This window comes from Bombina bombina, chromosome 4 (assembly GCF_027579735.1).
Source record: "Bombina bombina isolate aBomBom1 chromosome 4, aBomBom1.pri, whole genome shotgun sequence".
Taxonomy (NCBI): Eukaryota; Metazoa; Chordata; class Amphibia; order Anura; family Bombinatoridae; genus Bombina; species Bombina bombina.
Window position 1 is genome coordinate 360,384,661 of NC_069502.1, and position 25,408 is coordinate 360,410,068.

A 25,408-nucleotide genomic window follows, 5' to 3' on the forward strand; every position below is an offset into this window, starting at 1 on the left:
CTCTCCAGAAAAAATGACTGAACATACCTCACTGCTATATAGCATGAAAACGTTCCTCACACTGAAGTTTCCTATATTCTCAGCCTCCAAGCAGAAGTCTTCATCCATCTGCTGCCTGAGAGTAAATAGTACACACCGGTACCATTTAAAACAAAAAACTCTTGCTTGAAGAAATTATAAACTAATATTTTATCACCTCTTTCACTTTACCCTTGCTAGTACTTAGAGTAGGCAAAGAGAATGACTGGGGGGTGGAGCTAAGGGAGGAGCTATACAGACAGCTCTGCTGTGGTGCTCTTTGCCACTTCCTGTTAGCAGGAGGATAATATCCCACAAGTAAAGGATGAATCCGTGGACTAGTCGTACCTTATAGAAGAAAATGGGTTTTTATTAAAATGGCGGGCGCCATATTGCAGCAAACACACTGCCCCACACAGATCTTTCTCTTCCCTGCTGCCAAGAACCCCCTTGAGTCTTAAAGGCAATGACACACTGTGTAAAACAAAATGTGCACTGGATCCGTATGTGTTTTTTTATGTCTGAAGGATCCGGTGCCATCTAAAATGAAGCGCAGCTGCTTCTACCGAGCTTGCTGCTTAAATGTTCCAAACATACATATCCTCTAGAAATGCTCACCTACACTGGAGTATTATTTCAACACTTAATATGTCCCCTTCCCGGTTTCCAAGTGTCCACAATCCTACGATATAGGCAACAAGCCATTTAGGGGGAGAGGAGATCAAGAGACTTACCCACTCAGCAGTCTGCATCCATCATCGATCAAGTGCCCTAGAGGCATGAAACACGTCTGATGCGGAGGGTCAAGGCTCTCTCACTCTGTCTATTTCTTTGACGTTTTTAAGGTGCAATGTTTCTACCATTTCAGTTTTTAAACTTTGTACTGAATAAAAATTGGAATTGTACCTACGGCTATGGAACGTTGAGTGCCGGGAGTTGGGAGCAGCAGGCTGGGATCTGTAATAGAGACAAAATCAGTGTAACCAACACTGACTGTATGAGGGAGAAAAGCTCAGAGAACTGGACGAGGCATGGGAACTTCTCTACGACCCTGTCATCTCTTGCAGGAAACAATCCATTGAGGGTTATAATATAATCTTCAGCAGAGCACCTCCACCAACCTCCATAAAACGAGACAAAGAATTACTGGGAGGGTAGGGGAAGTGATATGGGATATTTAATGCTTTGTTTGGGGTGTCTTTGCCTCCTCCTGGTGGCCAGGTGAAGTCTTTCTCCATAGGCAATGAATGCATTTGTGGACTCTCACTGCCATTAGAAATGAAATGATAATCTGTGAACCATTTAACACAATCCAGCATATAACTAAATGCAAATGTGCATATACTCACACACATATACAATAACCAAAACTCAAATACAGTTTAACAGATGTAAACTATTTATTGAATATTTGCCACCAAATATTGTTAAATACATAATCTTGCAGCTTTTCGGTTTCAAGTTAAAATGTCAGAAACAGAACACCAATATTTACAATTCTTATAAGGAATGTTATATAATGACACATTAAGGCGTAAATTCTTTTGGCTTATAATTCTGAAAAGAATGATAATAGCAAAAAGTGAGCAAAATCTTCATTGTGAGATTATGATAAGCTACAATAAATCTTACAAAAATATGGTGTAAGATGGCAATAAACCCATTCAACATCCTGCATTTATGTCCCTCTGGCGGAACTGATAATTTATACAGTCAAAACTTAATTTACATAATAAAGTAGCTCTGTCCACCACTGAAAGTTACAGCTCCTAATCATATACAGTTTCAGGCCACAGTTTTGAAGGTCTGGAGTATTAAGTTGGTTTGATGAATTAGGCGATTGGCACTTATAAATACATTTAATGCCCTAAAAAAGGAAAAAAAACAGAACAAAAATTAGTTTCAATATAATTACATTTGTTTTGACTGCATAAAGGTTTTAAAACAAATCATTTTAAAATGTAACAGTCCTATTCTCTTTTCCAAATTGTCCCTTTATAAAATGGTACATCCTTTTGTAAGGGCATACTTAAACAGCGTGTTTCAGCAATATGGAGAGGCTTAAACTTAATAGAGCTCATTGCAATATGTATTATTCATCATTTTAAAAACATAATTTATGTAAGAACTTACCTGATAAATTCATTTCTTTCATATTAGCAAGAGTCCATGAGCTAGTGACGTATGGGATATACATTCCTACCAGGAGGGGCAAAGTTTCCCAAACCTCAAAATGCCTATAAATACACCCCTCACCACACCCACAATTCAGTTTAACGAATAGCCAAGAAGTGGGGTGATAAGAAAAAAAGCGCGAAAGCATAAAAAATAAGGAATTGGAATAATTGCGCTTTATACAAAAAAAAATCATAACCACCACAAAAAGGGCGGGCCTCATGGACTCTTGCTAATATGAAAGAAATGAATTTATCAGGTAAGTTCTTGCATAAATTATGTTTTCTTTCATGTAATTAGCAAGAGTCCATGAGCTAGTGACGTATGATAATGAATACCCAAGATGGGGATCTTCCACGCAAGAGTCACTAGAGAGGGAGGGATAAAATAAAGACAGCCAATTCCGCTGAAAAATAATCCACACCCAAAACAAAGTTTAAATCTTATAATGAAAAAAACTGAAATTATAAGCAAAAGAATCAAACTGAAACAGCTGCCTGAAGTACTTTTCTACCAAAAACTGCTTCAGAAGAAGAAAACACATCAAAATGGTAGAATTTAGTAAAAGTATGCAAAGAAGACCAAGTTGCTGCTTTGCAAATCTGATCAACCGAAGCTTCATTCTTAAAAGCCCAGGAAGTAGAGACTGACCTAGTCGAATGAGCTGTAATCCTTTGAGGCGGAGTTCTACCCGACTCGACATAAGCATGATGAATCAAAGGCTTTAACCAAGATGCCAAAGAAATGGCAGAAGCCTTCTGACCTTTCCTAGAACCAGAAAAGATAACAAATAGACTAGAAGTCTTTCGGAAATCTTTAGTAGCTTCAACATAATATTTCAAAGCTCTAACTACATCCAAAGAATGCAACAATCTTTCCTTAGAGTTCTTAGGATTAGGACACAAAGAAGGAACCACAATTTCACTACTAATGTTGTTAGAATTCACAACCTTAGGTAAAAATTTAAATGAAGTTCGCAACACCGCCTTATCCTGATGAAAAATCAGAAAAGGAGACTCACAAGAAAGAGCAGATAATTCAGAAACTCTTCTAGCAGAAGAGATGGCCAAAAGAAACAAAACTTTCCAAGAAAGTAATTTAATATCCAGCAAATGCATAGGTTCAAACGGAGGAGCTTGAAGAGCCCCTAGAACCAAATTCAAACTCCAAGGAGGAGAAATTGACTTAACAGGTTTTATACGAACCAAAGCCTGTACAAAACAATGAATATCAGGAAGACTAGCAATCTTTCTGTGAAAAAGAACAGAAAGAGCAGAGATTTGTCCTTTCAAGGGACTTGCAGACAAACCTTTATCCAAACCATCCTGAAGAAACTGTAAAATTCTAGGAATTCTAAAAGAATGCCAAGAAAACTGATGAGAAGAACACCAAGAAATGTAAGTCTTCCAGAATCAATAATATATCTTCCTAGATACAGATTTACGAGCCTGTAACATAGTATTAATTACGGAGTCAGAGAAACCTCTATGACTGAGAATCAAGCGTTCAATCTCCATACCTTCAAATTTAAGGATTTGAGATCCTGATGGAAAAAAGGACCTTGCGATAGAAGGTCTGGTCTTAACGGAAGAGTCCACGGTTGGCAAGTAGCCATCCGGACAAGATCCGCATACCAAAACCTGTGAGGCCATGCTGGAGCCACCAGCAGAACAAACGAACGCTCCTTTAGAATCTTGGAAATCACTCTTGGAAGAAGAACTAGAGGCGGAAAGATATAAGCAGGATGATACTTCCAAGGAAGTGACAATGCATCTACTGCTTCCGCCTGAGGATCCCTGGATCTGGACAGATACTTTGGAAGCTTCTTGTTTAGATGAGAAGCCATCAGATCTATTTCTGGAAGTCCCCACATTTGAACAATCTGAAGAAATACCTCTGGGTGAAGAGACCATTCGCCCGCTTCCCAATTGTCTATACCTGGGATATGAACCGCAGAAATTAGACAGGAGCTGGATTCCGCCCATACAAGTATTCGAGATACTTCTTTCATAGCCAGAGGACTGTGAGTCCCTCCTTGATGATTGACATATGCCACGGTTGTGACATTGTCCGTCTGGAAACAAATGAACGACTCTCTCTTTAGAAGAGGCCACGACTGAAGAGCTCTGAAAATTGCACGGAGTTCCAAAATGTTGATTGGTAATCTCCCCTCCTGAGATTCCCAAACCCCTTGTGCCGTCAGAGACCCCCATACAGCTCCCCAACCTGTCAGACTTGCATCTGTTGCGATCACAGTCCAGGTTGGAAGAAAAAAAGAAGCCCCCTGAACTAAACGATGGTGGTCTGTCCACCACGCCAGAGAGTGTCGAACAATCGGCTTTAAAGATATTAATTGAGATATCTTTGTATAATCCCTACACCACTGGTTCAGCATACAGAAAACGAGCAAAGGGGATCGCGTCCGATGCAGCAGTCATAAGACCTAGAATTTCCATGCATAAGGCTACCGAAGGGAATGATTGAGACTGAAGGTTTCGACAAGCTGAAACCAATTTCAGACGTCTTGTCCGTCAGAGACAGAGTCATGGACACTGAATCTATCTGGAAACCTAAAAAGGTTACCCTTGTCTGAGGAATCAACTAACTCTTTGGTAAATTGATCCTCCAACCATGTTCTCGAAGAAACGATACAAGTTGATTCGTATGAGATTCTGCTAAATGTGAAGACTGAGCAAGTACCAAGATATCGTCCAAATAAGGAAATACCACAATACCCTGTTCTCTGATTACAGATAGAAGGGCACCGAGAACCTTTGTAAAAAATCCTTGGAGCTGTTGCTAGGCCAAACGGCAGAGCCACAAACTGGTAATGCTTGTCTAGGAAAGAGAATCTCAGAAACTGATAGTGATCTGGATGAATCGGAATATGCAGATATGCATCTTGTAAATCTATTGTGGACATATAATGCCCTTGCTGAACAAAAGGCAGAATAGTCCTTATAGTTACCATTTTGAATGTTGGTATCCTTACATAACGATTCAATATTTTTAAATCCAGAACTGGTCTGAAGGAATTCTCCTTCTTTGGTACAATGAAGAGATTTGAGTAAAACCCCAGCCCCTGTTCCAGAACTGGAACTGGCATAATTACTCCAGCCAACTCTAGATCTGAAACACATTTCAGAAATGCTTGAGCCTTCACTGGATTTATTGGGACACGGGAAATAAAAAATCTTCTTGCAGGAGGCCTTATCTTGAAGCCTATTCTGTACCCTTGTGAAACAATGTTCTGAATCCAAAGACTGTGAATCGAATTGATCCAAATTTCTTTGAAAAATCGTAATCTGCCCCCTACCAGCTGGGCTGGAATGAGGGCCGCACCTTCATGTGGACTTGGGAGCTGGCTTTGGCTTTCTAAAAGGCTTGGATTTATTCCAGACTGGAGATGCTTTCCAAACTGATACCGCTCCTGTAGGGGAAGGATCAGGCTTTTGTTCCTTATTATGACAAAAGGAACGAAAACGATTAGCAGACCTAAATTTACCTTTAGATTTTTTTATCCTGTGGTAAAAAAGTTCCTTTCCCCCCAGTAACAGTTGAAATAATAGAATCCAACTGTGAACCAAACAATTTATTACCCTGGAAAGAAAGGGAAAGCAAAGTTGACTTAGAAGACATATCAGCATTCCAAGTTTTAAGCCATAAAGCTCTTCTAGCTAAATTAGCTAAAGACATATACCTGACATCAACCCTAATGATATCAAAGATGGCATCACAAATAAAATTATTAGCATGTTGAAGAAGATTAACAATGCTATGAGTATTATGATCTGTTACTTGTTGTGCTAAAGCTTCCAACCAGAAAGTTGAAGCTGCAGCAACATCCGCCAAAGATATAGCAGGTCTAAGAAGATTATCTGAACATAAGTAAGCTTTTCTTAGAAAGGATTCAATTTTCCTATCTAAAGGATCCTTAAAGGAAGTACTATCTGCCGTAGGAATAGTAGTACGTTTAGCAAGAGAAGAGATAGCCCCATCAACCTTAGGGATTTTGTCCCAAAACTCTAATCTGTCAGATGGCACAGGATATAATTGCTTAAACCGTTTAGAAGGAGTAAATGAATTACCCAAATTATTCCATTCCCTGGAAATTACTTCAGAAATAGCATCAGGGACGGGAAAAACCTCTGGAATAACTACAGGAGGTTTAAAAAGCGTATTCAAACGTTTAGATTTGGTATCAAGAAGACCAGATTCCTCTATTTCTAATGCAATTAAGACTTCTTTAAGCAAAGAACGAATAAATTCCATTTTAAATAAATATGAAGATTTATCAGTATCAACCTCTGAAACAGAATCCTCTGAACCAGAGGAACCATTATCAGAATCAGAATGATGATGTTCATTTAAAAATTCATCTGAAAAATGAGAAGTTTTAAAAGACCTTTTACGTTTACTAGAAGGAGGAATAACAGACATAGCCTTCTTAATAGATTTAGAAACAAAATCTCTTATGTTAACAGGAACACCCTGAATATTAGATGTTGATGGAACAGCAACAGGTAATGGAACATTACTAAAGGAAATATTATCTGCATTAACAAGTTTGTCATGACATTCAATACAAACAACAGCCGGAGGAACAGTTACCACAAGTTTACAACAAATACACTTATCTTTGGTAGATCCAGCATCAGGCAGCAATTTTCCAGAAGTATCTTCTGATTCAGGGTCAATCTGAGACATCTTGCAATATGTAATAGAAAAAACAACATATAAAGCAAAATTGATCAAATTCCTTAAAAGACAGTTTCAGGAATGGGAAAAAATGCCAATGAACAAGCTTCTAACAACCAGAAGCAAATAAACAATGAGACTTAAATAATGTGGAGACAATAATGACGCCCATATTTTTTTGCGCCAAGAAAAACGCCCACATTATTTGGCGCCTAAATGCTTTAAGCGCCAAAAATGACGCCACATCCGATGACGCCGACATTTTTGGCGCAAAAACGTCAAAAAATGACGCAACTTCCGGCGACCAGTATGACGCCGGAAATGACAAAGAAAATTTTTGCGCCAAAAAAGTCTGCGCCAAGAGTGACACAATAAAATGAAGCATTTTCAGCCCCCGCGAGCCTAACAGCCCACAGGAAAAAAAGTCAAATTTTAAGGTAAGAAAAAAATTGATTATTCAAATGCATTATCCCAAATAATGAAACTGACTGTCTGAAATAAGGAATGTTGAACATCCTGAATCAAGGCAAATAAATGTTTAAACACATATATTTAGAACTTTATATAAAAGTGCCCAACCATAGATCCCTCTGACATTCACTGCACGCTGAGAGGAAAACCGGGCTCCAGCCTGCTACGAAGCGCATATCAACGAAGAATCTAGCACAAACTTACTTGACCACCTCCATGGGAGGCAAAGTTTGTAAAACTGATTTGTGGGTGTGGTGAGGGGTGTATTTATAGGCATTTTGAGGTTTGGGAAACTTTGCCCCTCCTGGTAGGAATGTATATCCCATACGTCACTAGCTCATGGACTCTTGCTAATTACATGAAAGAAATAGATTTTTACCATTTATTTAAAAAAAATTGAAACTTAATTTGTGCATTGTCCATTACGTCTTGTCCCAGCCGTACAAGTGGGATAAGGTCTCTACAGGAAGGCTAACAAAGTAACAAACTGGTTTACTATTAAACGAAATAGATAAACAGGGAGTAAGATTTACCAGCGCAATCAAAGAAAACAATCAGCTTGTGCACACAACACTTACCACTAAATAATTTTAAATAGTACCACATTACCATTATGCTTTGCCTTGTGTAATTTGGTACAATACGTAACTTTATACGTTTTATCTTGTTATTAAACTTATAAAAATGCTAAGATGGCTGTCTTTTAGGTCCCATGATTCCTTCTAACCTCTAGATAATGTACCCCAGTTATTTAATTATGCTAAAATTTGATTAGTATTTCTGTACATGGACTGAGCTGCCCTAGAATTTATAATTCTGCACAGTTCTGAGAAAGCGGTTCTGGACACAGGCTAAAAGGGATATCGAACCCCAAAAATGTATTAAGCGATTCAGACAGTATACCATTTTAAAAAGTTTCCAATTGACTTCTATTATCAAAATTTGCTTCCTTATTAGGTTATTTTGCGTTGGAGATCTAGGTAGGCATCTGGAGCACTACATGGCAGGAAATAGTGCTGCCAACCAGTGCTCTTCAAGATAGAGAACATTCTTGCAAAACGGCTGCCATATAGTGCTCCAGAAATAGGCCGTCTCCTAAGCATAAGTCCCTGCTTTTCAAACAAAGCATACCAAAAGAAAAAAAAAAAGAAGTAAATTAGACAGTTGTTTGCATGCTCTATCTGAATCACAAAAGAAAATGTTGGGTTTCATATCCCTTTAATAACAAATTATGCTTACCTGATGATTTCATTTCCATCTGTACGAGGAGAGTCCACAGCTTCATTCATTACTTGTGGGAAATTCAGAACCTGGGCACCAGGAGGCGGCAAAGACACCCCAGCCAAAGGCTTAAAGTGCTAGTAAACCTAAAAAATAATGTTATATAATTCTGCATAGTGCAGAATTATATAACATTATATGAGTGCTAGCTTTATAAAACCTAATATATCCGGAAAACTTTTCTAAACAAACAAGGTTTTCCAGACCCGCCCTCTGTGCTCTACTGAGCTGCTGGAGGAGGAGCGAGCTGCATTAAGTGTAATGGCGCAGTCTGGCTGGGCTGTTACTAGACAGCTGGCCAGATGCCCTCTGAGGGGAAACCAGACCCGCTCAGTAGAGCACAGAGGGCGGGTCTGGAAAACCCTGTTTGTTTAGAAAAGTTTACTGGATATATTAGGTTTTATAAAGCTAGCACTCATATAATGTTATGTAATTCAGCACTATGTGCAGAATTATATAAAACATTTTTTAGGTTTACTGGCCCTTTAAATACCTCCCCCAGTCATTCTGCTGAGGGAACAAGTAACAGTAGGAGAAATATCAGGGTATAAATGGTGCCAGAAGAAAAACCAAAAGAAATTTAGGTCCGCCCAACGGAGAACTGGGCGGGAGCCGTGGACTCTCCTCGTACAGATGGAAATGAAATTATCAGGTAATTTATGTTTTCCCATCTTAATACGAGGAGAGTCCACGGCTTCATTCATTACTTGTGGGAAACACAAGTTATACCCAAGCTCTAGAGGACATTGAATGAAAACGGTAGGGTAAAAAAAGAGGCGGACCCTAGTCTGAGGGCACCACAGCCTGCAAGACCTCTCCCAAAAGCTGCTTCAGCCAAAGCAAAAACATCAAATTTGTAAAACTTTGAAAAAGTATGTAAGGAGGACCAGGTAGCCGCCTTATAAATCCGCTCCATAGAGGCCTCATTCTTGAAGGCCCAAGAATAAGCCACAGCTGTAGTTGAGTGAGCCGTAATCCTCTGAGGAGGCTTATGTCTCGCTGTCTCATAAGCCAAGCAAATAGACAACAAACAATGCTGAAGTCGGTCTGAAATCCTTCGTAGCCTGAAGATAAAATTTCAAAGCTTGAACCACATCCAAGTTATGAAGTAACCGTTCCTTTGAAGAAGAAGGGTTAGGACACAAGGAAGGAACTACAATCTCCTGATAAATGTTGCGATCAGACACAACCTTAGGGAGAAATCCCAACCCAGTGCGAAGGACAGCCTTATCGGCATAAAAAAACAACAGGTAAGGAGGCTCACATTGCAAGGCCGCCAACCCAGAGACTCTTCATGCCGAAGCAATAGCCAGTAGAAAAAGAACCATCCAACACAGTATCTTAATGTCAAGAGAATGCATAGGCTCAAATGGAGCCCTCTGCAAAACCCTAAGAACCAGATTTAAACTCCAAGGAGGAGCAGAATGTCTAAATACAGGCCCGATCCTGGACAGAGCCTGAACAAAAGACTGTATATCAGGAAGCTCAGCAAGCTTCTTGTGAAACAGAGCCGAAATCTGTCCCTTTAAGGAACTGGTGGCAAGTCCCTTCTCCAAACCGTCCTGGAGAAAGGAAAGTATACTGGATACTCAGACCTTATGCCAGGAATATCCACGAGTCTCACACCAGAGTAAGTAGGTCCTCCACAACTTATGATAGATGCGTCAGGTGACCGGCTTCCTGGCTTGAATGAGTATCAATCACACTCTCATAAAACCCTCTCCTGGCCAAGAATAAGCGTTCAATCTCCATGCAGTCAGTCACAGAGAATCTAGATTTTGGTGCACAAAGGGGCCCTGTACCTGCAGATCCCTGCGACAAAGCAACCTCCATGGAGGAGACAATGACATTCCCACCAGATCCGCAAACTACATCCTCCGTGGCCACGACAGAGCAATCAGAATAGTTGATGCTTGCTCCTGCTTGATGCGGGCCACTACTTGAAGTAGAAGTGGAAACAGTGGAAATATGAAGACTAGGTTGAATCCCAAGGCACTGCTAAGGCATCCATCAGTTCTGCCTGGGGATCCCTGAACCACGAGCCATATCTGGGTAGCTTGAAGTTGAGTCTGGACACCATGAGATCTCTCTCTGGAGTCCCCCATCTGTTGCAAATCTCTGCAAACACTTCGGGGTGAAGAGACCATTCCCCCAGATGAAACAATTGTCTGCTGAGAAAATCCGCTTCCCAGTTGTCCACACCCGGGATGTGGATCGCTGACAGCGAGCAGTTGTGGGTCTCTGCCCACTCCAGAATCCGAGATATTTCCCTCATGGCTAGGGAGCTTCTTGTTCCCCCCCTGATGGCCGATGTAAACCACCAAGGTAATGTCTGACTGGAATGTGATGAACTGGTACGAACCCAGGAGGGGCCAACCAGGATGTTGATCAGAAGAAGCGATTCCTCCCGATTCCACCTGCCCTGTGCCTTCCTGGCACCCCAAACAGCTCCCTATCCTGAGAGGCTTGCGTCTGTAGTCACAATCTCCCGGGATGGTCTCAGGAAGCATGTCCCCTGGGACATCTGATCTAGACAGAGCCACCAAGAGAGGGATTCCCTCGACCGGTTGTCCAGAGAGATCTGTTGAGATTCGAGTGATAGCGGTTCCATTGCCTCAGCATGCACAACTGAAGAGGTCGTAGATGGAACCTGGCGAATGGAATGACATCTATACTGGATACCATGAGCTCAATCACCTACATACACCGGGCCACAGATGGCCTTGAGGAGGTCTGAAGGGCAAGAAAGCTGGAGGCAATTTTGCAACGTCTCTGGTCTGTCAGGAATATCTTCATGGATATGGAGTATATTATAGTGCCCAGGAAGTCCATCCTGGTAATGGAAACCAGATAACTCTTTCCTGAGTTTATCTTCCATCCATGAGATCGAAGAAGAAGTAAAAGAGCTCTCGAATGGTCCCCTGCCAGCTGGCAGGACGGAGCCTAGACCAGGATGTCGTCCAGATAAGGTGCTACTACAATACCTCTGGATCTCGCTACAGCGAGCAAAGCTCCCAGAACCTTCGTAAAGACTCTTTGAGCAGTAGCCAGACCGAAGGGGAGAGCTACAAACTGTTAGTGCTGGTCCAGAAAAACGAATCTTAGGAACTTGAAGTGATCCTTGTGTATTGGCACATGAAGGTAAGCGTCCAAGTCTATCGTAGTCATGAACACGCCCCTCTTGAACTAAGGGCAGAATAGACCTTATCGTCTCCATCTTGCACAATTGGACCGACAGAAACTTGTTTAAGCACTTTAGGTATAGAATTGGGTGAAACGTGCCCTCCTTCTCTTGGACCACAAAAAGATTTGAATAGTATCCTAGACCTCTTTCTGCTGGAGGTACCGGTACAATTACTCCTACCGAGGAGATCCCTTACGCACTCTAGGAAGGCATCTCGTTTATCTGGTCTTGACGATAGATTTGACAAGAGGAATCTGCCCCTGGGAGGGTGAGTTTTGAAACCTATCCTGTAACCCTGGGCAATAACCTCCAGAACCCAAGGATCCTGCATGTCTCTTGTCGAAGCCTCCGCAAAGAGAGATGGTCTGCCCCCTACGAGATTTAGACACGGATCGGGGCCACCCCTTCATGCAGATTTTGTCTTTGCGGGCTTCTTGCTCTGCTTGGCTTTATTCCAAGATCCCTTGGGCTGCTCGGGCTTTGCAGCAGGCTGCTGTCGTTGGCACTTGTCTGAACGAAAGGTACGAAAATTTGGACCCTTAGGTTTATTCTTATCCTGCGGTAGAAAGGCACACTTGCCCTCCGTGACCATGGATATGACCAAAAAATAAATTTATGAAAGAACTTACCTGATAAATTAATTTCTTTCATATTGGCAAGAGTCCATGAGCTAGTGACGTATGGGATATACAATCCTACCAGAAGGGGCAAAGTTTTCCACACCTCAAAATGCCTATAAATACACCCCTCACCACACCCACAATTCAGTTTTACAAACTTTGCCTCCTATGGAGGTGATGAAGTAAGTTGGGCTCGATTGATTCTATGTGCACATATTGATTCTATGGTTTTTCTCACGGGAAATCTTCTCAAAGGTTCTTTGTTATAGGTCGTAGAGATTCATCTCCTACCTCCCTTTTCAGATCGACTATATACTCTCATATTCCATTACCTCTACTGATAACTGTTTCAGTACTGGTTTGGCTATCTGCTATATGTGGATGGGTGTCTTTTGGTAAGTATGTTTTCATTACTTAAGACACGCTCAGCTATGGTTTGGCACTTTATTTTATTATAAAGTTTTAAATATATGTATTGTAAGAGGCATATAGGAAGTGGGGTTTAAATAATTAAAATTATTTGGAGCCAAGTATGACGCACAACGCAAAATGAAATGTTTTGGCGCTAACGACATCCGGAAATGACGCAAATCGCGTCATGGCAGACGCAACCTTGTGCAAGGAACCTGGCGTCAACTAAGATGCCAGAAATTACGAATTTGCGTCACCGAACGTACCTTCGCGCCCAAAAATTCTCGCGCCAATGACGCAATAAATATCAACATTTTGTGATTCGCAAGCCTAATTTTGCCCGCAAAAATTAATGAAAAAGCAGTCAATTTGAAGAAGAGACTATACCCCAGGTAAGGAAAAAATAACTTCCTAAATATGTTTCCCCAATTTTAAAACTGATAGTCTGCAAAAATAAATATACATAAACCTGTAAGTACAATACATATATTTAAAACCTTATAATAAAATAGATAAAGTGTCAAACCATAGCCGAGTGTGTCTTAAGTAATGAAAACATACTTACCAAAAGACACCCATCCACATATAGCAGATAGCCAAACCAGTAATGAAACAGTTACCAGTAGAGGTAATGGAATATGAGAGTATATTGTTGATCTGAAAAGGGAAGTAGAAGATGAATCTCTACGACTGATAACAGAGAACCTTTGAAAAGATTTCCCGTGAGAAAAACCATAGAATCAATAGGTGCACATAGAATCAATCTAGCACAAACTTACTTCATCACCCCCATAGGAGGCAAAGTTTGTAAAACTGAATTGTGGGTGTGGTGAGGGGTGTATTTATAGGCATTTTGAGGTGTGGAAAACTTTGCTCCTCCTGGTAGGATTGTATATCCCATACGTCACTAGCTCATGGACTCTTGCCAATTACATGAAAGAAAGAACCTTTCCCTTAAATGGAAGAGAAGGTAATCCAGATTTGGACATCCTGTCAGCAGACCACTGACTTCAACCACAGGGCCCTCCGGATCAGAACAGAAAAGCCTGATGTCTTGGCTTTCAAGCGAATAATCTGCATATTTGCATCACAGATAAACAAATTAGCTACCCTCAGGGCCTTAATTATTTCATGTATCTCATCAAGGGGAGTCTCTACCTCAATCATCTCTGACAGAGTCACACCAATAGGTAGCGGCTCCCGCCGCCGCAGGCTGAAATACTAACCCCCATGTGCTGAAACATCTTTCATAACAGGGTCTCCAATTTCTTATCCATGGGTTGCTTAAACTACGCACTATCCTCGAGTGGGATAGTGGTGCGCTTAGCGAGCGTGGAGATCGCTCCATCCACCTTAGGGATAGATCCCCACAATTCTAGCTGAGAATCAGGAACAATTTCTTATAAAGAATGAATGGGAGAGACTTGGTTCATCTTTCTCCCCTTCTTCGTTTAATATTCGCCATCTTTACGGTACCCGGGAAAGTCTGGGGCGCCACCCTGTCCTCAGACTTTATCAAGCTTAGGAATAGAAGGTTCCTCCGGTAACTTCGGTTCCAGAACTTCTAGAGTAGCTAACACCTCTTTTAATAAAAAGCAAAAGTGCTCCATCCTGAACCTAAAGTCGGGTTCCTCCGCAGCTGGAGGTTTAGAGGCTGCAGATTCCGACCCAGAGAAAGAGTCCTCCGAAGTATTGGAGTCCTCTGCATCAGCGGATAATCTAGTCTCAGATACATCCAACGGAGTAGATGACTCCTGGGAAGGATAGCAATGTTTAACCTTTCGCTTAGCAGTGTGAGGTAAAGCACTGAAGGCCACAGACACCGCTGTTAGAAACTGATCAGCAAAATCTGGAGGCCACAGGGCCCCTCCCACAGGAGAATTAGTAGTGCACTGTGGAGCTGCATGTGTAATCGAAGAGGATTGTAGGGAACGCACCTCGCGGGATGGAGACCCCTCAGAGGTGGACAGCTCAGTGGTACTAAACAATGTTCTTTTTAGATATCACTATTTTATCAAGGCATGTGGAACACAGTTGAGCAGGTGGATATACCGTAGCCTCCTCACAAATACAGGCATGAGTACCCTCTAACGCATTGGAGTCCTCCATAGCTTGCACCTTTAATATGGACTATAGAAAAAATAAATGGCACCTTAATACCCCAATGGCCGGGGCACTTAACACCTCCAATGACACAGGCGCACAGAGAAACCACTTTCGTCTCCTGCAACAGATGGTCAGGAAGAGGCCACACCCGTTTACGTGGAGTGCCATGCAGGACCGCCCCTGCAGCCGAGAAAAAGCGCACCAAACTAAACAGGCTGCGCAGTAATCAAAATGAAGGAAGAACCTGACTGTTCACACATTGCCAGAGCCACATCTCACATGTCGCAGCAACACAAAGTCATCATGTATAAATCCCCCCCCTGTTCAATAATCACCTTCCGGAGATATTACCCCTTGATTCTATATAAATGGAGTCACACTGTTACCCTGCCTTCTTGCGTTATCACAGGCATGAAAAAACAGAATTTATGCTTACCTGATAAATTACTTTCTCCAACGGTGTGTCCGGTCCACGGCGTCATCCTTACTTGTGGGATATTCTCTTCCCCAACAGGAAATGGCAAAGAGCCCAGCAAAGCTGGTCACATGATCCCTCCTAGGCTCCGCCTTCCCCAGTCATTCGACCGACGTAAAGGAGGAATATGCATAGGAGAAATCATATGATACCGTGGTGACTGTAGTTAGAGAAAATAATTCATCAGACCTGATTAAAAAACCAGGGCGGGCCGTGGACCGGACACACCGTTGGAGAAAGTAATTTATCAGGTAAGCATAAATTCTGTTTTCTCCAACATAGGTGTGTCCGGTCCACGGCGTCATCCTTACTTGTGGGAACCAATACCAAAGCTTTAGGACACGGATGATGGGAGGGAGCAAATCAGGTCACCTAGATGGAAGGCACCACGGTTTGCAAAACCTTTCTCCCAAAAATAGCCTCAGAAGAAGCAAAAGTATCAAATTTGTAAAATTTGGTAAAAGTGTGCAGTGAAGACCAAGTTGCTGCCTTACATATCTGCTCAACAGAAGCCTCGTTCTTGAAGGCCCATGTGGAAGCCACGGCCCTAGTGGAGTGAGCTGTGATTCTTTCAGGAGGCTGCCGTCCGGCAGTCTCATAAGCCAATCGGATGATGCTTTTAAGCCAAAAAGAGAGAGAGGTAGAAGTTGCTTTTTGACCTCTCCTTTTACCAGAATAAACAACAAACAAGGAAGAAGTTTGTCTGAAATCCTTTGTAGCCTCTAAATAGAATTTTAGAGCACGAACTACATCCAAATTGTGTAACAAACGTTCCTTCTTTGAAACTGGATTCGGACACAAAGAAGGCACGACTATCTCCTGGTTAATATTTTTGTTAGAAACAACTTTCGGAAGAAAACCAGGTTTAGTACGCAAAACCACCTTATCTGCATGGAACACCAGATAAGGAGGAGAACACTGCAGAGCAGTTAACTCTGAAACTCTTCTAGCAGAAGAAATTGCAACCAAAAACAAAACTTTCCAAGATAATAACTTGATATCAACGGAATGTAGGGGTTCAAACGGAACCCCCTGAAGAACTGAAAGAACTAAATTGAGACTCCAAGGAGGAGTCAAAGGTTTGTAAACAGGCTTGATTCTAACCAGAGCCTGAACAAAAGCTTGAACATCTGGCACAGCCGCCAGCTTTTTGTGAAGTAAAACAGATAAAGCAGAAATCTGTCCCTTCAAAGAACTTGCAGATAATCCTTTCTCCAAACCTTCTTGAAGAAAGGATAGAATCTTAGGAATTTTTATCTTGTTCCATGGGAATCCTTTAGATTCACACCAACAGATATATTTTTTCCATATTTTATGGTAGATTTTTCTAGTTACAGGCTTTCTAGCCTGAACAAGAGTATCAATGACAGAATCTGAGAACCCTCGCTTTGATAAAATCAAGCGTTCAATCTCCAAGCAGTCAGTTGGAGTGAGGCCAGATTCGGATGTTCGAACGGACCTTGAACAAGAAGGTCCTGTCTCAAAGGTAGCTTCCATGGTGGAGCCGATGACATATTCACCAGATCTGCATACCAAGTCCTGCGTGGCCACGCAGGAGCTATCAAGATCACCGATACCCTCTCCTGTTTGATCCTGGCTACCAGCCTGGGAATGAGAGGAAACGGTGGGAACACATAAGCTAGGTTGAAGCTCCAAGGTGCTACTAGTGCATCCACTAGAGTCGCCTTGGGATCCCTGGATCTGGACCCGTAGCAAGGAACCTTGAAGTTCTGACGAGACGCCATCAGATCCATGTCTGGAATGCCCCACAATTGAATTATTTGGGCAAAGATTTCCGGATTGAGTTCCCACTCCCCCGGATGAAATGTCTGACGACTCAGAAAATCCGCTTCCCAATTTCCCACTCCTGGGATGTGGATTGCAGACAAGTGGCAGGAGTGAGTCTCCGCCCATTGAATTATTTTGGTCACTTCTTCCATCGCCAGGGAACTCCTTGTTCCCCCCTGATGGTTGATATACGCAACAGTCGTCATGTTGTCTGATTGAAACCTTATGAATTTGGCCTTTGCTAGCTGAGGCCAAGCCTTGAGAGCATTGAATATCGCTCTCAGTTCCAGAATATTTATCGGGAGAAGAGATTCTTCCCGAGACCAAAGACCCTGAGCTTTCAGGGGTTCCCAGACCGCGCCCCAGCCCACCATACTGGCGTCGGTCGTGACAATGACCCACTCTGGTCTGCGGAAGCTCATCCCTTGTGACAGGTTGTCCAGGGTCAGCCACCAACGGAGTGAATCTCTGGTCCTCTGATCTACTTGTATCGTCGGAGACAAGTCTGTATAATCCCCATTCCACTGACTGAGCATGCACAGTTGTAATGGTCTTAGATGAATTCGCGCAAAAGGAACTATGTCCATTGCCGCGACCATCAAACCTATTACTTCCATGCACTGCGCTATGGAAGGAAGAAGAACAGAATGAAGTACTTGACAAGAACTTAGAAGTTTTGATTTTCTGGCCTCTGTCAGAAAAATCCTCATTTCTAAGGAGTCTATTATTGTTCCCAAGAAGGGAACTCTTGTTGACGGGGATAGAGAACTTTTTTCTACGTTCACTTTCCACCCGTGAGATCTGAGAAAGGCCAGGACAATGTCCGTATGAGCCTTTGCTTGTGGCAGAGACAACGCTTGAATCAGTATGTCGTCCAAGTAAGGTACTACTGCAATGCCCCTTGGTCTTAGCACCGCTAGAAGGGACCCTAGTACCTTTGTGAAAATTCTTGGAGCAGTGGCTAATCCGAATGGAAGTGCCACAAACTGGTAATGCTTGTCCAGAAAGACAAACCTTAGGAACCGATGATGTTCCTTGTGGATAGGAATATGTAGATACGCATCCTTTAAATCCACCGTGGTCATGAATTGACCTTCCTGGATGGTAGGAAGAATTGTCCGAATGGTTTCCATTTTGAACGATGGAACCTTGAGAAATTTGTTTAGGATCTTGAGATCTAAGATTGGTCTGAATGTTCCCTCTTTTTTGGGAACTATGAACAGATTGGAGTAGAATCCCATCCCTTGTTCTCCTAATGGAACAGGATGAATCACTCCCATTTTTAACAGGTCTTCTACACAATGTAAGAATACCTGTCTTTTTATGTGGTCTGAAGACAATTGAGACCTGTGGAACCTTCCCCTTGGGGGTAGCTCCTTGAATTCCAGAAGATAACCTTGGGAGACTATTTCTAGCGCCCAAGGATCCAGAACATCTCTTGCCCAAGCCTGAGCGAAGAGAGAAAGTCTGCCCCCCACCAGATCCGGTCCCGGATCGGGGGCCAACATCTCATGCTGTCTTGGTAGCAGGTTTCTTGGCCTGCTTACCTTTGTTCCAGCCTTGCATTGGCCTCCAGGCTGGCTTGGCTTGAGAAGTATTACCCTCTTGCTTAGAGGATGTAGAACTTGAGGCTGGTCCGTTTCTGCGAAAGGGACGAAAATTTGGTTTATTTTTAGCCTTAAAAGACCTATCCTGAGGAAGGGCGTGGCCCTTACCCCCAGTGATATCTGAAATAATCTCTTTCAAGTCAGGGCCAAACAGCGTTTTCCCCTTGAAAGGTATGTTAAGCAATTTGTTCTTGGAGGACGCATCCGCTGACCAAGACTTTAGCCAAAGCGCTCTGCGCGCCACAATAGCAAACCCTGAATTTTTCGCCGCTAATCTAGCTAATTGCAAAGTGGCGTCTAAAGTAAAAGAGTTAACCAATTTAAGAGCGTGAACTCTGTCCATAATCTCCTCATAAGAAGAATCTTTATCGAGCGACTTTTCTAGTTCATCGAACCAGAAACACGCTGCCGTAGTGACAGGAACAATGCATGAAATTGGTTGTAGAAGGTAACCTTGCTGAACAAACATCTTTTTAAGCAAACCCTCTAATTTTTTATCCATAGGATCTTTGAAAGCACAACTATCTTCTATAGGGATAGTAGTGCGTTTGTTTAGAGTAGAAACCGCCCCCTCGACCTTGGGGACTGTCTGCCATAAGTCCTTTCTGGGGTCGACCATAGGAAACAATTTCTTAAATATAGGGGGAGGGACAAAAGGTATGCCGGGCCTTTCCCATTCTTTGTTTACAATGTCCGCCACCCGCTTGGGTATAGGAAAAGCTTCGGGGGGCCCCGGGACCTCTAGGAACTTGTCCATCTTACATAATTTCTCTGGAATGACCAAATTGTCACAATCATCCAGAGTAGACAACACCTCCTTAAGCAGAGCGCGGAGATGTTCCAATTTAAATTTGAATGTAATCACATCAGGTTCAGCTTGAGAAATTTTCCCTGAATCTGAAATTTCTCCCTCAGACAAAACCCCCCTGGCCCCCTCAGACTGGTGTAGGGGCATGTCAGAACCATTATCATCAGCGTCCTCATGCTCTTCAGTATTTTCTAAAACAGAGCAGTCGCGCTTTCGCTGATAAGTGGGCATTTTGGCTAAAATGTTTTTGATAGAATTATCCATTACAGCCGTTAATTGTTGCATAGTAAGGAGTATTGGCGCACTAGATGTACTAGGGGCCTCCTGTGTGGGCAAGACTGGCGTAGACGAAGGAGGGGATGATGCAGTACCATGCTTACTCCCCTCACTTGAGGAATCATCTTGGGCATCATTTTCTCTAAATTGTTTGTCACATACATCACAACTATTTAAATGAGAAGGAACCTTGGCTTCCTCACATACAGAACATAGTCTATCTGATAGTTCAGACATGTTAAACAGGCATAAACTTGATAACAAAGTACAAAAAACGTTTTAAAATAAAACCGTTACTGTCACTTTAAATTTTAAACTGAACACACTTTATTACTGAATATGTGAAAAAGTATGAAGGAATTGTTCAAAATTTCACCACAGTGTCTTAAAGCCTTAAAAGTATTGCACACCAAATTTGAAAGCTTTAACTCTGCTGAGACCCAACCAAGCCCAGAGGGGAATACGATACCAAATGACGCCTTCAGTAAGCTTTTTCTATGTATCTGAGCTCCTCACACATGCATCTGCATGCCTTGCTTCCCAAAAACAACTGCGCATTAGTGGCGCGAAAATGAGGCTCTGCCTATGATTAGAGAAGGCCCCCAGTGAAAAAGGTGTCCAATACAGTGCCTGCCGTTTCTTTAACATAATTCCCAAGAATAAAATAACTCCTCAAAGCTATAAACTATTAAAAATGCTTATAAATCAATCGTTTTAGCCCAGAAAAATGTCTACCAGTCTTTAAAGCCCTTGTGAAGCCCTTTATTCTTATTTAATAAAAATGGCTTACCGGATCCCATAGGGAAAATGACAGCTTCCAGCATTACCAAGTCTTGTTAGAAATGTGTCATACCTCAAGCAGCAAAAGTCTGCTCACTGTTTCCCCCAACTGAAGTTAATTCCTCTCAACAGTCCTGTGTGGAAACAGCCATCGATTTTAGTAACGGTTGCTAAAATCATTTTCCTCTTACAAACAGAAATCTTCATCTCTTTTCTGTTTCAGAGTAAATAGTACATACCAGCACTATTTTAAAATAACAAACTCTTGATTGAAGAATAAAAACTACATTTAAACACCAAAAAACTCTGAGCCATCTCTGTGGAGATGTTGCCTGTGCAACGGCAAAGAGAATGACTGGGGAAGGCGGAGCCTAGGAGGGATCATGTGACCAGCGTTGCTGGGCTCTTTGCCATTTCCTGTTGGGGAAGAGAATATCCCACAAGTAAGGATGACGCCGTGGACCGGACACACCTATGTTGGAGAAATACAACCATCGTACCAGAATCTACACGGTGGAACAGGAACACAGCTTCTCAAGTTTTGACAGTGTTGTAGCATCGCTCCTGACATGGACTTGAGTGATAGAAAGCAGGCAGTGAAACTCCTCAACACTGATTGCTTAAGGAGCTGTTAATATGAGTCTGGATGGTTTCACAGAAAGACTCTCACTGCATCTCCAAACCTTAACATTCGTCAATGCTCTCACTGAGAGGATGCCAACCACTTAAAACTCCAGTCCCATTCCGAAGAGTACTACCCTCTATAAAGAGACTACTCTGAATCTTCTTACACTTCTCTGCCATCCTCCTGTGATGAAAGGCAAAGAATGACTGGGGGATGAGGGGAGTGGGGGAGATATTTAAGCCTTTGGCTGAGGTGTCTTTGCCTCCTCCTGGTAGCCAGGTTCTGTATTTCCCACAAGTAATGAATGAAGCCGTGGACTCTCCACGTATTAAGATGGAAATAGCTGTTAATATATAGTACTTATGAGGGAGCCATCCTCTAATGTATAGGAAATGTAGACACGGGTTAAACTTGCTTTGCTGATTGTATTTGTTTTATTAAAAATGCATTTTCATGAATATTTAAAATAAAAAATAAAACTTCAAAAACAAAAGTTAATTCTATTGACATTACTTAAAAAAATAAAAAAAAATAACGTATATACCAAAAGAAATGATGCATATGCCATAAAAACAACAGTATGTTACAACGCTCTAATTTGTTAGAGCATGTCAACTTATTAATAGCGACGATGCAACCCACAAATGGGTTAAACACATAATTAAAGTGCTCAACAGGTCCTGATCCAATCAGCAGTGCTAGGAGCATGGCCCAACTGTGTGACTATCTTGACCTGCAGCAGTTTCCGCTCAGCAATGCTTTGTGGGTCCCAAGCTGTACTTCTACTAGGTGCTTAACCCCTTTGCAGCATCGCTAGTGATAAAATGACATGCTCTAATGAATCCGTGCATGCCATTTTATCACTATAATGGCCCTTTAACCATTTGACATTTTAAAAACGTTTTAGGTAACTTACTTTCCATCTTTAAAATATGTTTTCAGAGTGTCACTAAAGCTTTTGGAGTATTTTACAAATTCTTTCTTTTGATGTTCAAGTGCCTGAAAAAAGAAAAGCATTAATTGTAAAAATGTCAAAGCAAGCTCAAAATGTATGACTACCACGACCACGAAACATCAAGAACTTTACTGGCGAGAAATATATTCAGCTATTGTCCAAACGCAGACTATGCAAACAGTGACTGTGGTAAAAGGTTTTCCCCTCAGCCATTGTTTGCCCAGTTCAGTGTTTGGCCAATTTGTTTAATATGTTTTAGATCTCTCTCTAATTGTCCTCTGCAAAAGAAATAAGCAGAAACCTAGGTTTCCACAGGGTTGAGCCCATTACTTTATAGAAACTCAGAATACAGGAGTTACAGAAAAAGGGTACACAATAATGTATACTGCAAACTTTAACAATTTTAAAATACAAATTCATAATGTTTAATGTCCCTTAAATCACATTTTTATTTTTATTTTACCTCCCACTACACAAACAAAATCTGTTGAGAAACAAAAAATAAAATTCTCAAAAAGTAAATTTATGCTTACCTGATAAATTAATTTCTTCTATAGAAGAAATTAATTTATCAGGTAAGCATGAATTTACTTTTCTTTTATAAGGTACGACGAGTCCACAGATTCATCCTTTACTTGTGGGATACAATACCAAAGCTATAGGACACGGATGAACGGGAGGGACAAGACAGATGCCTAAACAGAAGGCACCACTGCTTGAAGAACTTTTCTCCCAAAAATAGCCTCCGAAGAAGCAAAAGTATCAAATTTGTAAAATTTGGAAAAAGGTATGAAGCGAAGACCAAGTCGCAGCCTTACAAATCTGTTCAACAGAAGCATCATTTTTAAAAGCCCATGTGGAAGCCACCGCTCTACTAGAGTGAGCTGTAATTCTTTCAGGAGGCTGCTGTCCAGCAGTCTCGTATGCCAAACGGATGACGCTATTCAGCCAAAAAGAAAGAGAGGTAGCCGTAGCTTTTTGACCTCTACGCTTTCCAGAATAGACAACAAACATCGAAGATGTTTGACGGAAATCTTTGGTCGCTTGCAAATGAAACCTCAAAGCACAAACCACGTCCAAGTTGTGCAACAGACGCTCCTTCTTAGAGGAAGGATTAGGAAACAGGGAAGGAACAACAATTTCCTGATTAATATTCTTATTACTAACAACCTTAGGAAGAAATCCAGGTTTGGTACGCAAAACAGAATGAAAAACAAGATAAGGCGAGTCGCATTGCAATGCAGATAGTTCAGAAACTCTTCGAGCCGAAGAGATAGCAACTAAAAACAGAACTTTCCAAGATAGAAGCTTAATATCTATGGAATGCATAGGTTCAAACGGAACCCCTTGAAGAACTTTAAGAACTAAATTCAAACTCCATGGCGGAGCAACAGGTTTAAACACAGGCTTGATTCTAACTAAAGCCTGACAAAACGACTGAGCGTCTGGAACATCTGCCAGACGCTTGTGCAGTAAAATTGACAAAGCAGATATCTATCCCTTTAGGGAACTAGCTGATAACCCCTTCTCCAATCCTTCTTGGAGAAAGGACAAAATCCTAGTAATCCTGATCTTACTCCATGAGTAGCCTTTGGATTCACACCAATAAAGATATTTATGCCATATCTTATGATAAATCTTCCTAGTGACAGCCTTTTCGAGCCTGAATCAAGGTATCTATGACCGACTCAGAGAATCCCCGCTTGGATAAAATAAAGCGTTCAATCTCCAGGCAGTCAGCCACAGAGAAACTAGATTTGGATGCTGGAACGGACCTTGAATGAGAATTTCCCGTCTCAGATGTAGAGTCCATGGTGGTAGAGATGACATGTCCACCAGGTCTGCATACCAAGTCCTGCATGGCCACGAAGGTGCTATCAAAATCACCAAAGCTCTCTCCTGTTTGATTCTGGCAATCAGACAAGGGAGGAGAGGAAATGGTGGAAACACATAAGCCAGGTTGAACGACTAAGGTACTGCTAGAGCATCTATCAGTACTGCTTGAGGATCCCTTGATCTGGACCCGTAACAAGGAAGTTTGGCGTTCTGAAGAGACGCCATCAGATCCAATTCTGGTGTGCCCCATTGATGAATCAATTGTGCAAACACCTCCGGATGGAGTTCCCACCCCCCCGGATGAAAAGTCTGACGACTTAGAAAATCCGCTTCCCAGTTCTCCACTCCTGGGATATACATTGCAGATAGATGGCAAGAGTGAGTCTCTGCCCATCGAATTATTTTGGTAAGCTCTATCATCGCTAGAGAACTCTTTGTCCCCCCCTGATGATTGATATATGCTACAGTCGTGATACTGTCTGACTGGAATCTTACGAATCTGGCCGAAGCCAGCTGAGGCCACGCCTGAAGCGCGTTTAATATCGCTCTCAGTTCTAGAATATTTTTTGGGAGGAGAGACTCCTCCTGAGTCCACACTCCCTGTGCTTTCAGGGAATTCCAGAATGCACCCCAGCCCAATAGGCTGGCGTCCGTCGTCACAATGACCCATGCTGGCCTGCGTAAACACATTCCCTGGGACAGATGATCTTGTGACAACCACCAAATAAGAGTCTCTGGTCTCTTGATCCAGATTTATCTGAGGAGATAAATTTGCATAATCCCCATTCCACTGTTTGAGCATGCATAGTTGCAGTGGTCTGAGATGCAAGCGAGCAAACGGAACTATGTCCATTGCCGCTACCATTAGTCCGATTACCTCCATACACTGAGCCACTGACGGCCGAGGAATGGAATGAAGAGCTTGGCAGGTGTCTACCGAATCTATCAGAGTTCCCAGGAAAGGAACTCTCGTGAGAGGGGTAAGTGAACTCTTTTTTACGTTCACCTTCCACCCGTGAAATCTTAGAAAAGCCAACACGATATCCGTGTGAGAGATTTGGCTAGTTTGTAAGTTGACACCTAAATAAAGATATTGTCCAGATAAGGCGCCACTGCTATGCCCCGCGGCCTTAGGACTGCCAGAAGGGACCCTAGCACCTTTGTGAAAATTCTGGGAGCTGTGGCCAACCCGAAGGGAAGAGCCACAAACTGGTTATGCTTGTCCAGAAAGGCGAACCTGAGAAACTGATGATGATGATGATCTTTGTGGATAGGGATGTGCAGATACGCATCC

General features: G+C 42.1%; 1 protein-coding gene across 1 annotated transcript in view; it reads right to left on the reverse strand.

Annotated features, from left to right (window-relative positions):
• Positions 1-1,399: 1,399 nt before the first annotated feature.
• PDCD10 (programmed cell death 10) overlaps positions 1,400-25,408 on the reverse strand; it is a 167,182-nt gene continuing 143,173 nt past the window's right edge. The window contains exons 7-8 of the mRNA XM_053710112.1: positions 22,240-22,322; positions 1,400-1,885 (exon numbers count right to left, since the gene is read on the reverse strand). Coding sequence (XP_053566087.1) covers positions 1,804-1,885; positions 22,240-22,322 — 165 coding nt within the window. The 3' untranslated portion in view covers positions 1,400-1,803. The remainder of the gene's footprint in view (positions 1,886-22,239; positions 22,323-25,408) is intronic.